Source organism: Lepisosteus oculatus, chromosome 10, assembly GCF_040954835.1.
Source record: "Lepisosteus oculatus isolate fLepOcu1 chromosome 10, fLepOcu1.hap2, whole genome shotgun sequence".
Lineage (NCBI taxonomy): Eukaryota > Metazoa > Chordata > Actinopteri > Semionotiformes > Lepisosteidae > Lepisosteus > Lepisosteus oculatus.
Genome location: NC_090705.1, coordinates 11580450 through 11602234, shown reverse-complemented (window position 1 = coordinate 11602234; position 21785 = coordinate 11580450). Strand labels below are relative to the sequence as shown.

General features: G+C 36.8%; 1 protein-coding gene across 10 annotated transcripts in view; it reads right to left on the bottom strand.

Moving 5' to 3' along the window:
* LOC102697957 (F-actin-uncapping protein LRRC16A) overlaps positions 1-20725 on the bottom strand; it is a 113057-nt gene extending 92332 nt beyond the window's left edge. For 9 of the 10 annotated variants that reach the window (XM_069194919.1, XM_069194927.1, XM_069194921.1 and 6 more), the window contains exons 1-2: positions 20301-20717; positions 16452-16549 (exon numbers count right to left, since the gene is read on the bottom strand). In XM_069194919.1, the coding sequence (XP_069051020.1) occupies positions 16452-16549; positions 20301-20340 (138 nt within the window). In that variant the 5' untranslated portion in view covers positions 20341-20717. Of the gene's footprint in view, positions 1-16451; positions 16550-20300 lie in introns of all 10 variants that reach the window. The other variant, XM_069194920.1, reaches the window with a different exon arrangement.
* Positions 20726-21785: the final 1060 nt, after the last annotated feature.

Genomic DNA, 21785 nt, shown 5'->3' with positions numbered 1-21785 from the left:
AGCTCAAACAGTCCCAGTGAAATGTAGAGTTTTTGATATAGTCTTGCAGTCCTGGTATGAGAAACAAAACTTCTTTAGAGTTCACGGAGTTTGGCCTATTTGGACGTCTCTAATTGCTGTTTGAGTAATATTGCCAAATATAATTAAGAATTGCTTGTGGTGGTTTTATGTTTTTAGCAGACTTGGATATTTGCCATTTTTTTGGCCTGAAAGGAACAGAACAAAGCACATAAAATGTGGATAACACTATGTCACATGATGGTGTAACAGGATGGAACATGTTTCAGTAGCTACAGTGCCTTGCGAAAGTATTCGGCCCCCTTGAACTTTTCAACCTTTTGCCATATTTCAGGCTTCAAACATAAAGATATAAATTTTTTATTTTATGTGAAGAATCACCAACAAGTGGGACACAATTGTGAAGTGGAACGAAATCTATTGGATTTTTGAAACTTTTTTAACTAATAAAAAAATGAAAAGTGGGGCGTGCAAAATTATTCGGCCCCCTTGCGTTAATACTTTGTAGAGCCACCTTTTGCTGCGATTACAGCTGCAAGTCGCTTGGGGTATGTCTCTATCAGTTTTGCACATCGAGAGACTGAAATTCTTGCACATTCTTCCTTGCAAAACAGCTCGAGCTCAGTGAGGTTGGATGGAGAGCGTTTGTGAACAGCAGTTTTCAGCTCTTTCCACAGATTCTCGATTGGATTCAGGTCTGGACTTTGACTTGGCCATTCAAACACCTGGATACGTTTATTTGTGAACCATTCCTTTGTAGATTTTGCTGTATGTTTGGGATCATTGTCTTGTTGGAAGATAAATCTCCGTCCCAGTTTCAGGTCTTTTGCAGACTCCAACAGGTTTTCATCCAGAATGGTCCTGTATTTGGCTGCATCCATCTTCCCCTCAATTTTAACCATCTTCCCTGTCCCTGCTGAAGAAAAGCAGGCCCAAACCATGATGCTGCCACCACCATGTTTGACAGTGGGGATGGTGTGTTGAGGGTGATGAGCTGTGTTGCTTTTACGCCAAACATATCGTTTTGCATTGTGGCCAAAAAGTTCGATTTTGGTTTCATCTGACCAGAGCACCTTCTTCCACATGTTTGGGGTGTCTCCCAGGTGGCTTGTGGCAAACTTTAGACGAGACTTTTTATGGATATCTTTGAGAAATGGCTTTCTTCTTGCCACTCTTCCATAAAGGACAGATTTGTGCAGTGTAAGACTGATTGTTGTCCTATGGACAGACTCTCCCACCTCAGCTGTAGTTCTCTGCAGTTCATCCAGAGTGATCATGGGCCTCTTGGCTGCATCTCTGATCAGTCTTCTCCTTGTCTGAGCTGAAAGTTTAGAGGGACGGCCAGGTCTTGGTAGATTTGCAGTGGTCTGATACTCCTTCCATTTCAAGATGATCGCTTGCACAGTGCTCCTTGGGATGTTTGAAGCTTGGGAAATCTTTTTGTATCCAAATCCGGCTTTAAACTTCTCCACAACAGTATTACGGACCTGCCTGGTGTGTTCCTTGGTCTTCATGATGCCATCTGCGCTTTCAACAGAACCTTGAGACTATCACAGAGCAGGTGCATTTATACAGAGACTTGATTACACACAGGTGGATTCTATTTATCACCATCAGTCATTTAGGACAACATTGGATCATTCAGAGATCCTCGCTGAACTTCTGGAGTGAGTTTGCTGCACTGAAAGTAAAGGGGCCGAATAATTTTGCACGCCCCACTTTTCATTTTTTTATTAGTTAAAAAAGTTTCAAAAATCCAATAGATTTCGTTCCACTTCACAATTGTGTCCCACTTGTTGGTGATTCTTCACATAAAATAAAAAATGTATATCTTTATGTTTGAAGCCTGAAATGTGGCAAAAGGTTGAAAAGTTCAAGGGGGCCGAATACTTTCGCAAGGCACTGTATGCCTGCCTCAGGATATCAACAAGAATTATACTTGAGAGAATTTTTCATCAAAGAGAATTCTCAAAAATAGACCATGACCCCTCATTCCCTGGGAATCCTAATAGCAACAATGATACAAATAAGACCTTAAACTAAAACAGTAGACTTTAAAAGGTTGCTCTATACTTAATTAAAAATGTATCTAAGTAACCAGTATTTCAGACCACAGGAAATGATACTAGGTTACAAATTTCACTGACTGAAATAATTCCAGAAATGAAAATGTAAATATAAGTCACATCTTTTTGTGTTTTTAAGACGTATAGCACTACCTTACACACTGTAGTAATTAGTGATATTATGTCCCAGACTTGTACGGATGGAATACACACACACTTTTCAATCGAAACCCATCCATGCAATGTAGCCCTGGTTACATTTTTGAGGCCTTTCCTTGTCAAAGTTTCACAGACCAACAAACAGCATTAGCAAAAATAAAAAGATGTGAACCTCCCGCAGGTATCTAGAGCTTTAGTTTATCAGCTGATGCACCATTATGAACAAACAGTGTTGCAAGCTGATTATCCCAGAAGGGATCAGCCACATGTGACACCTCCGCATCAAGACTGTATCACTGCCTGCTGTCATCTGTCCCTTCAATTTCTACCAGTTCTGTCCTGCAACTTGCATGCTTTAACATGGAGTCCATTAACACTGTATGGAGCTGACTTAATACTGGTTTCGATTTGCTAATATTCCTAAGATGGTCTGTGTTTAGTTCAAAGTCATCAGTGTGCTCAAGTGCAGTAGGCAACACTACACTGTAAACGACATTCCAGACAATGACAATTTATTATTTTTTCGGATGAAGCATATTTCTCTGTGGACAGAGTTAACAGTCTTGAGAAGGAATTCAGAAAACAAACATTTTAATGATGTCCTGTGTTGCAGAAAAGACAGCAGTAGAGATGACCCCTGTAACCACACAGGAAGAATGAGGAACTACAGATAGGCTCCTCTGACCCACCCGCCAGGAAAACAAAGTGGGAAGTGTGGTGCCAAAGTGACAAGTCCAACAACAGAGATGTTCGCTCATCGTGGCCCCTTTGTGGTTTGTGACCGTTAACAGTGAAGTACAAATAACACTAATACATTAGCTCGCTTTCTAGTTTGTGTATGGTTGGAAAGAAGTTTCCCACTGTCTATAAATCCAGCTGAGTATATCACATCCTTCTGCTTCTGCTCTTAAGATACACTACCTGAAACACAGAAAAATTAATGACCTCTACAGAAAATGAACAGATAAAATAGTAACCCCTCCCACCCACCATTCTGATTGCTCCTTAAGCATTGTGTACACTCTACAGTATGCATATTTCACTATATTTGGTCATTTCTTATTTGCACTCTTAACCATCACTAACGTTACAACAACTGAAAGTACAATTGTCATAAAAAGACTTATGTGCTGATGTAATGCATATTGAAGACATACATCAGACAGAAGAAGCCCACACATTCATCCCTCAGTGCCACCACTGTCCCTTGACCTTTGGCTTACTGCGCAGAGACTTGATGATTAACCATGGAGAGACTGCCAGAGCCATCGTTAAGTTTCAGCTATCCAGAACTAGCCCGTGATTGAATCTACTATTTGAATACTTGTGAGCTTTCATGGTTTGATATATTATTGGGTGAAAAAAAGACACTTTCAACAAGACAGAGCAGACTTGACTAAACACTCTAAATCCAGTGTTTTTATGAAGCCTGCACCATAGCATATGTGAAACAAATGATTGGAAAACACTTTATATGAAAAAGGATTCCAGAGCTTTACAGAACATTTTCTTCTTTTAAAATCTGTAAGGAAACAAGTGACAGCTTTGATTGCAAATCCTATTACACATTTGACAGTCCTTTGAAAAAAATAAACTAATCTGTTTAGGTGGAATATTTACATTAAAGGCATATCACATGGGCCTGAAGAACACACAGAGCACATTAAAATTCAATTTTTCCATTTTACTCATGGGGGTGGGGATTAAATGATCTCTACTTGAGATAAAGGAGCCTGGTTTATGCCATTACAGAATAATATCGGAGCACTCTGCTGCGAAGAAGCACTGGCAACTGACATTCTAAGCTGGCTTTCTGAAATTTTCACTCCAGTCTGTCAGTCATTTTAAGTATGGAATTAGGTAACTGAGATCAAACTCGGGCCTGATTTTTTTATGGCAATTATCTACTGTATAACTGTATAAGCAAAAGTTACTCGGGGATGTGAAATGACAAGGTTAAAGGGTTATGTCAATAGTGTACCACAAACATGTTTTGTATTTTTTCCCCAATACTGATAAAATTGCCTCTTTTATGTGTACACTTCATTTCTTAGAGACTAACTGTAAGCTGGCTGTATTTTACCTTCCTACATGTGTTACCCTCAGAGAGATGAGCAGAGTTAAAGGTTTCCTTCACAGAATTACTTTTAGCACGCTACAGTATACGTCCCTACAGTCTTACTGTTTGTGCCTTTTGCAGTTCTCTCTTCATTCTCCTAATTATGTTCTCGTGAAAGCATCTGTCTGATTACCGCTCTTCTGCCACACACGATTAAAACGGTCTTACTGAGTATTTCTTGGGTCATCATCATTACCATATCACACAAGCTCCAGATCTCCGAGGACATCATTACAAATGATGAGCTGCCCTTTTCTTCTCCATGAATATCTTGCAAAGTCATTGAGATTAGGTCTCCTAGTCCCACAATTAACTTGGCACTGGGATCCTGGTGTATGTAGTGGTAATCGAAAAAATAAACAATGAGGAAATTAGAGCTTGAGAAACAGTTTAGATTCAATTTTCTTTAATGGTTATGGGTTCTGACATCTTGAATTCTTATTACTCTATTTACAAATACTTGTGTTTCTCACATTTATTATTTTTTACGGTAATTATCATAAGGACTTTGAGCAAGCCAGAATTTTAGATGATAATATGACAATTTTCATTGCTGACTAATGCAACTTTACAGCATTATGTTCCTAGAAGGTAGAACAAAATTTAATTATCTTGAATCTTACTGAAAACTGGTATTTTGGGGAGGAAAAAGACCACATAAAATTTAAAATGTGTGATACATGTAGTAATGTTTAGTACAAAATTAGAAGAAAACAGGTGACTGCTAATTTTTAATTGAATAGGGCTTCAAAAAGACCCAGAAGGAGAATGAAGCCACTACCGTATATCCTGTGAGTACTCAAGAATGAAATTTCAACTACTTCATCTCATTTTCCACATACCAATCTAAGAAAACGGTGAATATTTTTACTGAATCTCTAAATCCATAAGCACAACCATGTTATTCAATGCCAGTGACTTGTGAAAGTGAGTTTGGGCACGTGCCACATGTTCAGCTGTATTTATTCAGTCTCATTAATATTTTCATGTGAAATGGGGGTTTCCAATGAAAATGGCTGCTGATCTCATGTTTGTCGTTATCCTCACACGTGAATGAGTCACCCTATTCTTCCACGTGCGTTAGTCAGTCACAAACCTGACCCTCCCTATCTCCCCCATGCAAACTCGAAATTGTCACTTTCCATAAAAATCAACACACACACACACAAACTCTCCCAAAGGTAAACAGCAAGTTGTGTGTTTATCCAGCTGTAATCATACAGTACAGTATGGTTGACAACCCATAGGAAGTACAGTCTCCTTCTGAGCTAAACAGATTTTCTATGCAGTTACAGTATGGAACTGAAAACTATTTTGTATTTCATTGAAATGGTGTACTGTACTGGGCGTTTCACGATAAATAAGAGGTGCATGTTCACTAACTGGACTGGCTGTGAATAAATATGTTATCCTGTTAAATAAACTAATGGAAATGGGGGGAAAAAAAGTACCAAAATTACATTTTTATAATTAAAAGACTTTTTGAATTCTTTTTAGCATTCATACATTAGCTGTCTAAAGAAAATCTGGAGTGAAACATACTAAATACTTTACCTGCCAATACAAAATAGACAAACCATTTCTTCAACTGAAATAGGAACAAGTTTGAAATTCAAGTTTTCAACAAGGAAAATGCATTAATACTGTATATGTGGTATGAGATAAATATTCATCAGACTAGAAATCCCTGTATTTTTGGTTACTAAATTATTTGAAGTCAATATTTAGCATTTGGGGTAGACTACAATTTTAGTAAAGAGATTCCAATACCCTGTATTTCAGATAAAAATCCATTGGTTTCATCCCATTTCAGCCTTTTAAATAATGTTAACCCACTTGTATTAAGGAAAACAGATATCTTAATATCAGTTCTTTGATACTTAAAAAAAATTCAGTCTGAGAAAAATACAGCTTTCTTCCTCAATTCTAAAGCCATTTTATTCATTTGAAAGCACAAAACTACAACAGGTTTTGAAAAAAACAGGGTGGCAGTTCTCAGTTCTACTACAATTTAGCACACACCTGACTTCCTCAAGGTAAATTCTTTATATCCTTCAAACAGTGCAGATATAACACCTTGGGATGATAAAGAAACAAAATACAGAAGTATAGTCTGTCTTGCGTACAAAATAGGTCGCTTTGCTTGCACAAGGCTAACAGAAGAAAATAAATGAATAATGCTTTCCCGTTCCCTTGCTTCCTGGATAGAAAAAAAATGCTGAAACAATCTTATAAAATTAAGAAAGAGATGACAGTTCAACAGAATGTAAGTGATGCTGAGAACAAGATTTGCCATTAACCACAAAACCGTTCAGTAAGATAATTAGGAGTAGGTAAAATATAACAACAATTAACTCAGAATGTGGGGATAAGGAAATGAAAAAAGAACCTATAACAATGATCTCTTATTCAAAGAGACACTGCAATACATTTGGCTGTATATTTATCTTTTAAAATAAAGATTATTTTTCCCTGCTGTGATTAATCAAATTTGACTGAAGACTGCACTGGTTTTAAAGCTCTGTAGGACTTGGAAGATACCCACCACACTCCTCTCCTAAGGATACCAAATTATTGACAAAAACAGGGAAAGGTAAACCACAAAAATGTGAGCCCTTCAGTCACAGCCCTACTGCTACATTCCACAGAATGAGCCTACTTCCTGCTAAACTTGCAAAAGCACCTGGGGGTGTGCATTCCTTTTACCACAGGCCATCTTTGTATGCAAGCCTGAGACCCGATTCTGGTTTAACACGTCCACACACAAAAAAGATAACCCAGACAGAAATAAAGAAATAAAAATGCTCAATTCTTGATCTGAAAAGAGAATTATGAAGTCAGTGGTTGATGTAAGGCTTCCTCAAATTACACAAAAGATTAAGGAACGGAATCTTTTTAGACTGGAATCTATGGGGATTCAATTCTGTTATTCAAAATCCAAAAAGCTACTGACCAAGTGAATCCAAGCGACATCTTCACAATCAGCAATAATATAGCCACCAAAGGACAAGAGGATATTCAATTTTGGAGATTCCACACAGAAAGCAAAAGAAAATTCCTTACTTTGAGAGATTTATAGACCATTAATCAAATAAACAATATAGTCCACTTAGTCTCCTATTTCTGCATCTTTTCTGAAGTTCATAGATTCTAAACAACAAGCAAAAATCCAAGTTGAAATTCAACATCACATACTGTACAGTACTGTACTTGTTTACAAATTTGCAGTTGGTAGACAAGTTAAAGTTTGATTTAATCTGTGGATTATTCAGTTTATTAAAAGAACTAAAATGCAAGATATGTCCATTCCATTGCATTTGTTCACAAAATCTTTTCACTCTCCATGTTAAGGATAGTGTTACGCTCCTGCAGTATTTCAGACAACTTCACTTATAATTGGAATTAGATACAACAGCTATCTCATAACTACACTATATTAGGAGTACAGTCTTAAAAATGACAATCCATATTTGTAAGAAACACAAAACTGTAGAATCCTCTTAGGTTGCTAAATCAACAGAAGAGTTTGGCTCATTCTTCTGTAATTTAGTTAAAACTAAAAACCAGGGTATGTTCAAAGATGGACTGAAAAGCACATCAGGGATGCATGGCATATCAGACTGGTGAAGAACATATTAAACAATTCATGTGAAGGGAGTTGTTATCTCCAAAACCAGAGGAGAAAATCATTCTGGCTGTCTTACAGCTAGAACTTCTGTTTGCACATTTTGTAATGAACAAAAGTGGCAAATATACATTCTATTACTTCATATATTAATGTTTCAAACTTAGTGCCTGGTAATAAGATTATAAAATAGTGTAAATATTCATACAAGACAGGTTATGTCTGTTACAATTACAATGTCAGTTCTATTTCAATGACATGGCATTTAATTCTGCACCAAATGTTACTGTTCAATCCGGCTTTTGAATTATTCAGAGAGACATACTTTGTGGGAAGATACAATAATTTCAGAATAAGAATGACAGAAGAGCACTTGTGGAATTTCTTATATTGCAATGAACTGGTGGATTTCAGTGTCTGCCTTAGACATGAAGAAAAGAAATTACCAAATGCTTAAAAAATACCTAACCTATTTACAGTTGCAAGAAAAAGTTTGTGAACCCTTTGGAATTACCTGGATTTCCGCATTAATTGCTCATAAAAATGTTGTCTGATCTTCAACTAAGTCACAATAATAGACAATCTGCTTAAACTTAACACAAATCAGAGTCTAGGTTGAAAAAAGTATGTGAACCTCTAGGCTAATTTCTAGAGACTTCATATAGTAAAACAAAGCCCACGTGTCAATCTGCTGCAATGCAATGTATATATGTTTTCTCAAGTACATTTACTGTATATGGCAAGTAATTCAGACACTAAGAGTCACAGAACACATGGAATGAGGCATTCAAGGGGAATAGAAGACAAAGAAAACTGCCAACTGTCCATTGAACCACACTGCCACTACCTGAGGAATATCCTATTTAATTTATTTTGCAGATAAAAAATATACATAAGAATTACTTTAAGTGGAAACATTGGTTTGTCTAGCCAAATTAAAACATTCCACATAAAAAATGGTAGTCTAAAATGGATATGGGTCTAGAACAAGATTAGCAAAAGCACAGATGACAGTTGCAGAGAGAAAGTTAAAGGTTTGACAGTATGAAAGAGGGAGAAATGTGTGCTCTGATCAGGGATGCAACAAAGAACCATCTTTGTCACGATGCTGCATCTTCTAAGAAATTAGCAGGCATTTGACATAAGCTTTTAGATGTTCCTGAGCTTTGCACAATTTCAATGGAATAAAAAACCTCAAAAGAAAACTTATTCAGTGAATACAATATTACAAAATGGAATGAATGAGGAATTCAATTTTGTTCTTTTCTTATAGTCTAGGTATAACTATTTTGTTATTGGTTTACAATGTATTAATTTGTTATGGCAGAACACAGAAATTGTTTTCTTAATTATAAAATGTTTTAATTAATTGATTCAAATTGAGCCAGTGAGATTTCCTTCACATTTTAGATCCTTTCATTTGGAGCTCAAAAAATACTGTTGAAGGCCTCAGGATAAAACCCGTTTGTTCACTGCAAGTTACTTCGGTCTTCAAAAGGTTTATTTTTAAAATGACAAATATATAAAAACAAATGCAAATGGTACTATTTGGTTTGAAGTCCAAACTTGCTATCTGGTGAAAAAAAAGCAGCAAACCCTGTGAATTTCATAATAAACAAAGGCAGTTCTTTGCTCAACAGAGACTCAAACGTATTTTTACAGTGCTTGAAAATTTCAGATTACTGGGCACCTATACTTGTAAAAAAACTTTAAGACAATGTTTCTCAATAAGGTTAAAAGGAGACACAGTGCATACTACTTGTTTGAACCACAGGGGAACATCTACCCAAGAACATCAGGACTAATCTATTTGGTATACCATACAAGAAGTATACGAGGCTTCAGATTAAGCACCACAATGTTTGTTTATATACTGTATACACTGTAATGCTAGATCAGCCTGAATATGGTAGATATGCTGAAAATTCCATTTGCGTCTCAGAGCTGGCATTAAAACTCTCAAACATTATTTGTCAATTTAAGGTGTTTTCATTTCCTTGCATGGTGAGTGAGCAAAGCAGCCTAAAAATCCAAGCTTGTGTATTCATTGTGTTAAAAGACATCTACTCAACTGTACACAGAACTCAGAATTCATCAGATATTTTTGCTAGGTTTTCACATCACACCAACTGCCTGTGGATTTGAAGAAGCTGCATTAAGTCCTACAGAAGCAGGGGATGCAGGGAGACATTTGGAGTCTGTCATGTCAAGACAAGCAGAGAAAGAGTTTACATGACAATACTGAACTGTGGAATTTCGCAGGAAACAACAGCACACCCAAAATGTATATACATACAGTATTTAACCTTTCTTAATACCATGAATAGTAAAGAAAAATAAACAAATCTTAAAAACTGGTCTGTGTGTATCTAAAGAAACGAGAGTGTTGAACTACCTGGATTGTAATCTTTTCTTTATTTTTTGTTCCTCACAGGTAAGTGGAGTCAAACGCAAGTCATAAAGAAGTGGACTTTGGGAACGATCATGTTCACCTCAAGGCCATCAAGCCTTGTACAGTACAGTAGGTCACACGTGATTAATGAGAGAATTCTTAAGTTCGTACAAAGAGGCTATAGGCTGTGCAAATGTGTCTGAGAGGATGCAAAAAAGATTTAAGACCTTGAAGTTGGAGTTACGAACAAACAAGCAGCTTTTATTAACAGTCCTTTCCATTTTGTAACCTAATGTTCTTGTCACTAAGGCAGGGACCCAACCAATGTGAAAATCCATTCAAGAAGATCTGCATGCACAGCCTCAATGTGAGGCAGCAGTGTGGTATAGTGGTTAGGTCTCTGGACTTGCAACAGGAAATTTGTGGGTTCAAATTCCAGGTTTGGCACTGCCACTGTACCCTTGAGCAAGAAACTCCCTCAGACTGCTCTAAGAAAATGCCCAGCTGTATACAGTGGTTCAATGAGAAACTACTTCAGTAAAATATGAACCAGAAAATTAATAATAAATGCATCGATGCATGTAATGCCAATGTATTAATCAAAACAAAAGCATGAATATCACAGTGTTCAGAAATAAAATTAAATTGTCTACCCTTTCCTTTGAAAAATAATTATATTGGATATAATTAGGTTTCTAAGTGGTGGAATCCTGTATTAATTGCCTTTTTCCCCCACTTTTGAAACTGCTTCCTGGCAAAATACTCCCTGTACCTTTAATTCCTCTCCCTCAAAACTGTATGGCTTATAAACTCCAAATTTGCCCACATTGTATTTTACCACATTTTGTTGTGTCACAATTGGAAAACTAACTAGACTTACATATTGTTTTCCCTTGTGACCCATACAACATCCTCTACAATACCAATGTGTTTTAAAGTTTTGAGCTAAAAAAATAAATTAAAAACAAAAATCCTAATAATCCTCATTGCAAAAGTATTCAACACATCAGCATTAGCACTCCATAAACTCTGCCTCAACCAGTAGTCTTCACAATTTTACACAATGTGTTGACTGGAATCCTCCTTAAAGTGGAGGATTCCACCTGTCTTTGTAAGGTTAAATACAGCTGTCTCTGTGAGTTCCCACTGTTGGACACTGCACACAAAGCAGTATGAAGACAAAGGAGCTTTGGCAACAACTAAGTTACAGAGCTGTGAACAGACAAGCCAGACGAACCATATAGAAAAGATTTCAAAGACACTGAATATCACCTAGAGCACTATAAAATCAATTCTCTGAAATTATCAGGAACTAAAACTACTCAGAATCTTCAAGATTCTACCAGACCGCCCTCCAAAACTCAGCAGCAGCACAAGCAGTCAAGAGGTCAAAAAACAACCCTCAAAAACCTACAATGTCTCATAATTGGGATGAGAGCAACGGTAATGGGGTCAACAATAGCACAGGCACCCCATAAATCTGGACTGTATGGTAGAGTGTCGAAGAAGATGCCATAACCGAAAAACATTTTGTGGTCTGATGAGACAAAAATAATTTTAGTTATTTGGTCTTAATAACAAGCACTATGTCTGGTGAACGCAGAGCACTTCTCAGTACTCACAAAACACCATCCCCACACTGAAATATGGTGGTGGCAGCATGATGTTTTGGGGTTGCTTTTCATCATCTGGGAATGGTAGGCTTGTCAGGATGGCAGATCCTGGAGCAAAACCTGGAACAGTCTACAAAAGATCTGCAACTGGGATGGAGATTCATATTTTAACAGGACAATGACCCCAAACATAAAGGCAAAGCAGCCCTTAAAAAGAAGAAGGTGGGAGTCCTCGAGCTGCCCAGCCAAAGTCCAGACTTTAATCCCATAGGAACTCTGTGGCAGGAACTGAAGATCTCTATACACCACCGCTCCGCCAGTAACCTGCAACAGCTGGAGCAATTTGGCAAGGAAGAGCAGGCGAAAATGAAACCCACAAGTTGTGAAAAGCTGGTTACAGCATACCACAAAAGACTTAAGGCCTTAATTGCTGCAAAAGGGCAACTAAATACTAAATGCTTAAAGTCTCAGGGTGGTGAATACTTGCCCAAGCTGGATTTTTCGGTTTCTATTTGTCATACAATTTTCTTTTAGAATAAAAATGATTAAACCCTATCAAAATTGTATGTATGTTTTTGGTAAGATGCAGCTATTTGTTTTTTAGTAGTTAATTGATCCAAAGATCTCATCTAGCCATTTCTTGAAATAAACCTGGGTATCGGCTTCGGCAACATGGCTGGGTAGCTTGTGCCACACTCCCACTGCTGGGAGTTACCGAAATATGAGTAACAGGGGTACAGCTTTGAACTGGCACAGGCAGAATTATACTGCTTATCTTTAATGCTTGCCTGTATTTTGAAAACCTCAATTGCCCAGAAATTGAGAAACTGTCCTGTATAACTGTTCTTTGATTGAACTTAGGCCTTGCAGCATCAAATTACTTTGAGAGAACATAGGAAATGCAAGGCTTAAGGTTTTTTTTCCCCACAAGGTTGTAAGATGTATTCCTGTACTGAATTGTTAATGAATGTTTTTTGTGCCAAACCAGGATATTCCATCCCGTCACCTGGCCTAGGGCTGGAAAAAAAGAGAGGAAGGCCTGACACTGGTGTCTATCAGCTCACATCAATCCAAAATCACCAAGCTATTTCAGAAGGTTGACAACTTTAAACATGTATGAAACAGTCCAATGCCTACTGCAAACTATATTTAAAAATATTAACAATGCTGCAGAGTATAAAGGAACATCTGTGTGAAGATATAGCCATGTTTTTACTTTATATATTTCTATAAGTTTTTAGTTTGAATGTCGGCCCTTTCACAACTGCATCAGGTGCATGAAGAATTACTTTAAAGAGGTCATAACAAAAAGAGCTACAGAGAAATATCCCTTGTTTTGTGCTTATTTACAGTTTAACTGTCTTGATGGCTTGAATCCCTGTGTGTTCTACTATGAAGTCTAACTGGGAGGGCTTCAACTGCAAACTCACAACATTTCCAAATGAGGTAGCCTTTTATTTTGAGCACTAAACACCCTGCTACTCTTCTATTGGTGATAGAATTTCCTTTATACTTATGTTTTCCATAAATAGCCTTTCAAATATATGTTTTTTATTTCTTCATTTTTTATAGTGATCTGTAGAAAAAAAGACTTGTATCTAAAATACCATAATCTCTCACTTCTCCTCCGAACTGCCCTTGATACCTAACAGACATCATGCACCACCCAGGTGTCTGTTCTGAAATAATTGTCATGTCTTGGAGATGTTTTTATGTTCTTTACTGTATGTCTATGAGCAACTGAATTTCCCTTCTGGGATTAATAAAGTGTATGACATCGTATGGTACAGTATCGTAAGTGGTCGAAGGACCAGTAAATTGCAATCGTTGCAGTCTGGACTACATTTTCCAGACCGGCAACACACTATGGCAATGGGGAAAACTTTGTTGTCCAAAGCACTATATTGTGGGTGAGGTATTTAACCAATACTTGGTCATTTAAAATCCCAGGCTTGTTTGTAAGGGCAGGGGTTTTAACCCCTGTTTCCTGACTGAATTTCACTTTGGGCTTGCATGATCTCGCCTGCCAAGATCCCCAATTCCAGACTTCACCAGCTGATCTGCTGTGTAATGGGGATTCTAGCAGTAGATCCTTTGGAATGGACGGCACTATTCACATGCAAGGAATTAATCTAATATTACAGTACCTCTCTAGTTTCATAGTAATGAGAAAACGTCCATTTGCTGGTAATCCAGTCTTTAGGGATTGGTCTCTGTCCTCATAGAAAAAAATGTAATAATCTCAGGAGCATATTTCACCTTTTCCACATTATATGCCAAGTGCTTTGAAACATATCATAAAAAGATGAATCACTCAGAACAGCCATATTAACAACATTAAAAAGTACAGATCTCTTACACTCCATCTTCTGGATTCTCATCTTTCAGCTTTGTCTGAAGGGCTTTAATGCTCTTTTTGATTAACACTAGCTACGTGAAGAGGCCTGTGATGAGAATGAACTTTACAAAATAGAATCGATATGAAAGGATATAACTTTAAAGGCTGTACATCGAAACCAGCAGGGCTAATGTTCTTTACGGAGGGACTCTGAATACAAGTTACCTATCATATTGACTGTACATTGCGCAAAAATGACCCCATTGTAAACTTTCTACTCAATGATTGTAATCACCAGATGAGACATACATCAGATATTAAGTCAGATAAGGCTGAGAAACTGTATGCATTTTCACCAAAAACGTATTAAGCAATATACTGTATGTGACTTTTGATTTAAACCATTAATGATGAGTGTATTACACTGCTGCTGAAATACATTTTTCAAGAAGGATGCTGTGAGGTATTGCGATTTGCATTGTACTGCAATAGCAAGGTTTAACACTTCTTGTGACCATTATGTCTAAGACCCAAATAACTGCCAGTTTTCAAACAAGACTTCCTGTTTTATTTTCAGTCAGAAGACAGACTCACAAACTTTTTTATACGCAAATTAACAAAGTATGAAATAAATGTTTCTTGATATCAAAATGTGGGGAGGGAATAAAGCGATCAACTAATTGTGTCTGGCCATTCAAACATCCCTTGTGAATTAACATTTTCTTTTCTCAGATTCTTGCAATAATTCTAGAATAATCCTGTTCAATTATTTTAGAATTCCTGTTCAGCACACAGATGTGACCCACACTCATGGAGTTTTAAGATACTTCAAACCTCAAGCACCTACAGAAATCACCCATCACAGAATCCTAAAGGGAAAAACAATCCAATTAATTAAGTTTACTTTAATTAGAAAGTAGAAACATAAGAAACCAAACATATAAGAATTCTTTAAGTTAGAGTTTCACTTCGTCATAAAGTAGTACAGTAACTAGATTTTAACATAATACAATGTTGCAATTTAAATGTGTACTTTGAATTCTATTTTTTTATTGGGGGTCAATTAAACTTACAATATGCAGTATCAAAGATCTTCACAATATGGAAAAAGGTACAAAACTGAATGCTACTATTTACTAAACAAAAACATTCAATTTCATTAGCAGATTACTTGCAAAGCTACCCCCCTAGAAAACAATGAATAAAAAACTCTTCTCCTCAGTTTCAGAAAAAATTGTATAGCATCCCACAGTATCAGAATTTCCAAAAGGTCATTTAAAATGCCCTTTATTTGACTGATTCCCTGAGGCTTGAATTAATTTGCAACCAAATCCAAATACTGAAAAAAACTGAAGAGTCTGCTTTCTAAACAATCAATGCAAAACATCACTCAAGGTCAGGATGTAACTAGTCAATGCTGTCTGCTACATTGAAAAGTAAGTATTTACTTCACCATTCAAAGTGCTTGTAAATATCCACTTAGAACCTTCTGGTTAATATTCTGAATAAAATGAAATTGAATATCACCAAGAAGCAAGGCTGTCTGAACTGAAAATATGTATGAATTTAAAATCAGAGAATATGCTATTTTTCAAATGTGGTAGTATGGAGATTTTCATTCATGCAGATTCACAAGAACAGTATACCAATATTGCATTCCTTCATGACATCATCCATTCTGACACAGCCCAATGGCCATTCACTCAAATGGAAACAAAGGCATCCTATTAGCTACAAAGTTCATTTGAGATGTCCCATTAAACAACCATCACCCTTAATTTCAAGTGACATTTCAGATTTAATGGCAACATTTTTCAGTGAGAAATCATTATATATGCTTAGGCTAAAGGTATCGCATTTGAAACAAAGAATGAAAACATTCACACAGCTGACACCACACGAAACAATCTGACAGTTTAGACACACAATCAACTTTCCGCAAATAAAAATCAATAAAATGAAATGAAGAGCCCTCTTGTCATGGAAGCAGGCAGAGTAGAGCTCTGTCATTGTGGAATTGAAGGCGTTAAAATAAAAAACATGATGTTTAGCTGGGCAAGACTGCTTTTAAGCAATAGCATCACCAGAAGTGCCAGCACTCAAGAAAGCTAAACAACTTACCAGAACTTTATTTTCCACCTTGTCACCTTTGATTTCTAGCTTGACTTTCTTCCTCACTGAGATTTTAATCTTCCTGCCAACAGCATCCTTTATGCTTTCTGGTAAAGCAAAGAAAAAATACATTATAGTTAAAAAGCTACAGGACAACATGCTTTTTACATCACTCCAACCCTCCTCTACCATTCCACTTACCTCCACAGTATTTAAAATGCAAATATTGAGTACTGACAGAACAGCCGTTTTAAGGCTGTCTCAAACTCTAACATTGAAAACAGATATTTATAAAGAGTAAAAGTGCAAATGCACACTTCTATGCAAATTCCATTTTCTGCAATAGTTAATTCTTACGGTTTTTGAGGTTGCACTGTAGGGTATTGTATTCACACCTACAGGACCTGACCTAAAACATTTACTCCATCATACAAAGGGTAAAACATGCACATCGTCGGTGTTATCTAAACCCAAGAACATTAATGGGAAAACCTCACTTTAGGGTTTTATATTAATTGTACATTGTAACTATATATATTCTCATTACTGATTTTAATCAAAACTGTACATGTTCATTAATATTCTGTATAAACCGTATTTATGTTTATATAAACAAATTTGAAGCAAGTGAAGTTCACCATCATGTGACAAGATTCACATTCTCAGATGATCACAAACTTTGGCTCCTGAACTGAAGAAATCAATCAAATTATCACACATTTTTCAAGTTCTTTTTCCACGGACAACTTATATAGTGGTTATGGAAATTTCACACAATTATGAAAAACACATAAATGTGTTTTATTTATTAACTTTGCTTAAGGCTATTTGGGTTCATTGTGTATTTGAACTGTACACAAACCAAAAGTTAATTGCATTGTCCCAAGCTACCAAACAAATCCATCATCTACTCAACAGATCTCATACTAATTTTGTTTACCTTGTCCTGTGGAAACTTTTAGAATTGACTTTTATTCTTTTTATTGTTGTTCTTCAAATTCCACACATTTCACAGAAGATTTTCTCATTCTGGACACCGAGAAGACCACAGGGTACAGTTTTAATTAGTCTACCTATTTTAGTCAACCTATCACCATTTACTCAAATTCCACAAACCTTTCTTAGAATTAGGTCCAATAGCATTTACTGGTAACATTTACCATATATCTAATTTAATTCAGATAAATGTTAACATGAAGTACTTAAATCAGGGAGTTTTCCAGTAATGACAGGGAATTCTGGCCTTTGGGAGCACTGAGTCAACACTGATCTCATGCTGCAGGGTGACTTTTTCAAGAATGTTTTCTGCAAAACGTGGCATAAAGCGCTAATAAAAAAACTGCAGGATTACATCACCAAAAGGGTGTTGTCTTCTTTGTGAATTATCATGTACCATGCAGTTCTGTGAACATTATTAAGTTTAACAACACAGAGAAAAAAGATGAAGCACTGCACATAAGTTTACTTTGACATGCAACTTACTTAATAAAATCAGGATTGTGTATTCTTTAAGAAAGAATGGTGTACTTTTGATCATTGGTTTCACTTTTCCACCGTGACAGGAATTGAAGCAAATGCATTTTTGCCATAGATACAGTATTCATTAGGGTCTAAGCACCAAAGGAACTGATTGTTAATAATACAGAAGGACAAACTTAGGATATTTTTAGGATATGTAGGATACCTTAAGGATGTACAGCTGGAATTGAATATCTACAACACATGGCTCCTGTGTATACACGTTCATGGCATGCCTTGTGTATATGATAACAGTTGTACACACAAGATGAACGATCAATTGAAGAACTGTACCTCACATTTCATCCTGAACACACACAAACTAATCTATTTAATTTCCCATCTCAGGATTAGGCAAACATGATTACTGCCTTTGTACCTTCATGCTGTTTTTAACTCCTACAATCCAGGAGACACCCTAGGACCAGTCCCTTAGGCTCACAAAGAACAAAAGCTATTTCGGCTCACAAGGGTTTCAGTAATTGTGGCCACTTTGGGAAACAATGCATGCACTTTTCTCTTCTCCATTTGCAAATAATTGCTTATTATTGTGCTGAAGTTTACATGGACACCACATCCCCAATCTAATCGAATCCAAATTTCCCTTTGTCAAAGTTGCAATGTCTTCATAAAAATTAAATGTAGCATTTACAAGGTAAGGCAGTGCAATGGGCTATTTTTGTTACTTGCACTAATGAATATATTTACTTAATTAGAAAGCATGTCTTGTGACCATTAAATTAATTTTGTAATAAAATACATATACTTGTGGACATCTACATTCTGTAAAGGGACTATGCACATTATCACTATCTTTTCACATAACACATTTAAATGTATTTTTATTTACAATATCATTGAGAAATCATCTAAAGATTTACAGTAATTATAACTACATGATATTGTGCAAGCTTTTCCAAGCTTGAGCATTACAGGTATAATTAGCTCTTGGAACCAATTATGTTGTGCCTTGCTGATTAGTGGGGATGTAATTTTATCTTGCACAAGACGTTTAGAGTTACTTGGAAAGTCTTGTTTGTGCAAAGGTTGCAGAGACTTGTCTGTGGTGTACTACTAACTACACATTTTTCAATATGTCAAAGAATATATCAAAGGACAGACTTGAGGAATTATTCACTTTGAAAAGCATTATTATTTTAGAGGCAAAACTGGCATAAAGAGAAGAACACGCATCAAAACTCAGAGCAGTTCGACAAGCTGCATTCCCACAAAGTCTTAAAACACAAACTCATAGAGGTCTTGTAAAGAATAACCTTTGCATTCCTATCTCTTCGCGTATCCTAATGAAATCAACAAGTCTTATGTGGCCTGAAAACCTGTTGACCCTTCAGTATTCATACGCTCAGGTCATTTATAATATGGGAAAATCATAGTGATTTAAGCAGTAATTACATCACGTATAAGCCTTGTGAAAGCATTTATTTTCCACATTAGCATCAATTAAGAACGCCATATACAACAGGAACTATTAACCGCCTGTAAATTGATTTCGCTAAACGAAACTCAAATGAATTTACAGCATAAGAAAACAGCCACTTTCAGATCCTTCTGTACTAAAGTCCAGTCCTAGCTCTCTAGACCCACCCCCTGCTCAGAGTTAAAAGAGGCGCTTGTAAAAACAAAATATCCGTCAAATTCAATTCACGTCTTTGTGACTGTGTGCCCACTCGCTCTGCTGTATCTCTGAATAAATGTCACAAACTGACGACTGCTTTAGACGATTCTAGTAAAGCCTTTCCCTCAGCTAAACAACAATCTTTAAAAACGCTTAAAATTGCTTACATTGCTTTAAAGCTGCCTTTATTATGTTCGAGAGAGAGACTTTAAAGGTTACCTGATGAAGCCTAATGTTGCCCCTCGATAAAGAAAGAACGCGTTTCAGCCTGCATTTCTTAATTCCGACTAGTATTGTTATTTAAATAATCTAGAAGACTAACTTTATATAAAAAACCTTGCAGGCACTCGAGATCATGGGACACTGAATAGGAGAAGTAATCTCATGCGGTCAATTGCACCGCACTTATTATTTTTACTGTCCGATACAGCTACAGCAAGTACTGTAGGACATTGAATTCTACACCTATGGAAGCATTAATTCCAATAAGAAGCATTACATATACATTTGGAATATATGCAAATATAATAAAATAATATTCTACAAAAAATGTTTTAATTGTTTGTCTTGGCTGCTGAGAGAAATAATTAAAAGAACATTATTCATTTAAATTTATGATAAAACAAAATAACGTAATGTTACTCTGTGACAATTTCCCCCCCGCGTAAAAGGTTGCCACTAGGGTTTGAATCAAGATTACTTACCAAGCAGCTCTTTAGGAACATCTGGTATCTCTTCGGTCATTTTCGTAACCCTGTGTTGATTTAGGCTTCCAGCTGAAGGTTACCCAAAACCAAAATTATTAAAAAATAACTATAAAAACAAAACATATGAATTAAGGATGGAAAAAAAAGTAATCCCCGTTTCTACGACTGCAGGTGCCGTTCCAAATGCTTGGTTACATGTTTCCTTCTGGCTGGGATGATGATACAACGTATCCACAATTGCATGTGTGCATCCCCCTTAACTTTCTGCCCCTTTCGGATGAGCCGGACCGAGGAAGACAGCACAGAGCGAACACAACCAACGGAAGAGAAAAATCCACTCATTAAAAACAGAAGAAACAAGGCAAAGCTCACCTCGCGAGAATGAGCAGCCGGAAGAATCACACACCCTCAGTCAATCCCTCAGCACCACCAGGCTGTGATAAGGGAGAGCCCCTCCTCGCAAACATCCGCTGAACCGCAAATCACTGTAGGGGTTCTCGCCGAGGTGCGCAGGAGAGCAGGAGGACGGCGCCACCTGGTGGTAGTTCACATAAACGTCTTGATCGTACATTTTGTGACTTTGTCAGTATAATGCGTGTAATAAATACTGACTAATCAGTCGAGGAAGGTAATGAACAAATTGTTCACCATATAATTGTGTGGTTAGCACAGATTATCGTTATCGATTATTCAGACTTTGACACGATTTACTATGCAATGCCAATCCTCTGGACAGTTCTGAATATCTGCGGTGAAAAGGGTACAAAAAAACACAAAATATGCATTCAGTTGCAATACAAGTATGTGTAAATAGTATTACAACAGTTTATGTTTCAGAATCTTATTCACATTAATACAGTACTTACAAAAGCTTAGCAGGACCTCCCAGGTGATGTGAAATGCGCCTTATTCTCTGTCGTATTGTATAATGTAACGGTGCAATTTACACGATATATGCTTTGTTTGCATCTTGTATGGTGTCTTAAAATATTTACACACCATCTTTAGAAAGGTTTCAATGGCACCATGCTCGCAAAAGAACACATTTCTCTCCATCCTTTTTTTAACCACCTTATCTAGTTCAGGGACGCGAGAGAACTGGAGCTTATACCGAGAAGCGACGGGCGCAAAGCAGGTTATATATACCCTGGAGAGGACGACAGTCCATCGCAGGGCACACACACAAACACACACACACTCACACCGAGGATAGTTTTGCCAGAAGTAAATTAACCTCCTTGTACAGTATGTCTGCATTCTCAGGAAACTACACGCAGATAGAAGCAGGGCCACAGTGTGTTGCACAGCAGCAATACTCCCAATGGGCCACCGTGCAGACCAAGAACAAGACAAGTTTACCATAAATAAACAAGAATATGTAGCATTTTCATGACATAAGCATTCGATTCTGATTGTCAGAATGCGCTTTTCCCATTACAAATAGCTGTTACAGTAACATCAAGCAGTACATAGGACTCCATT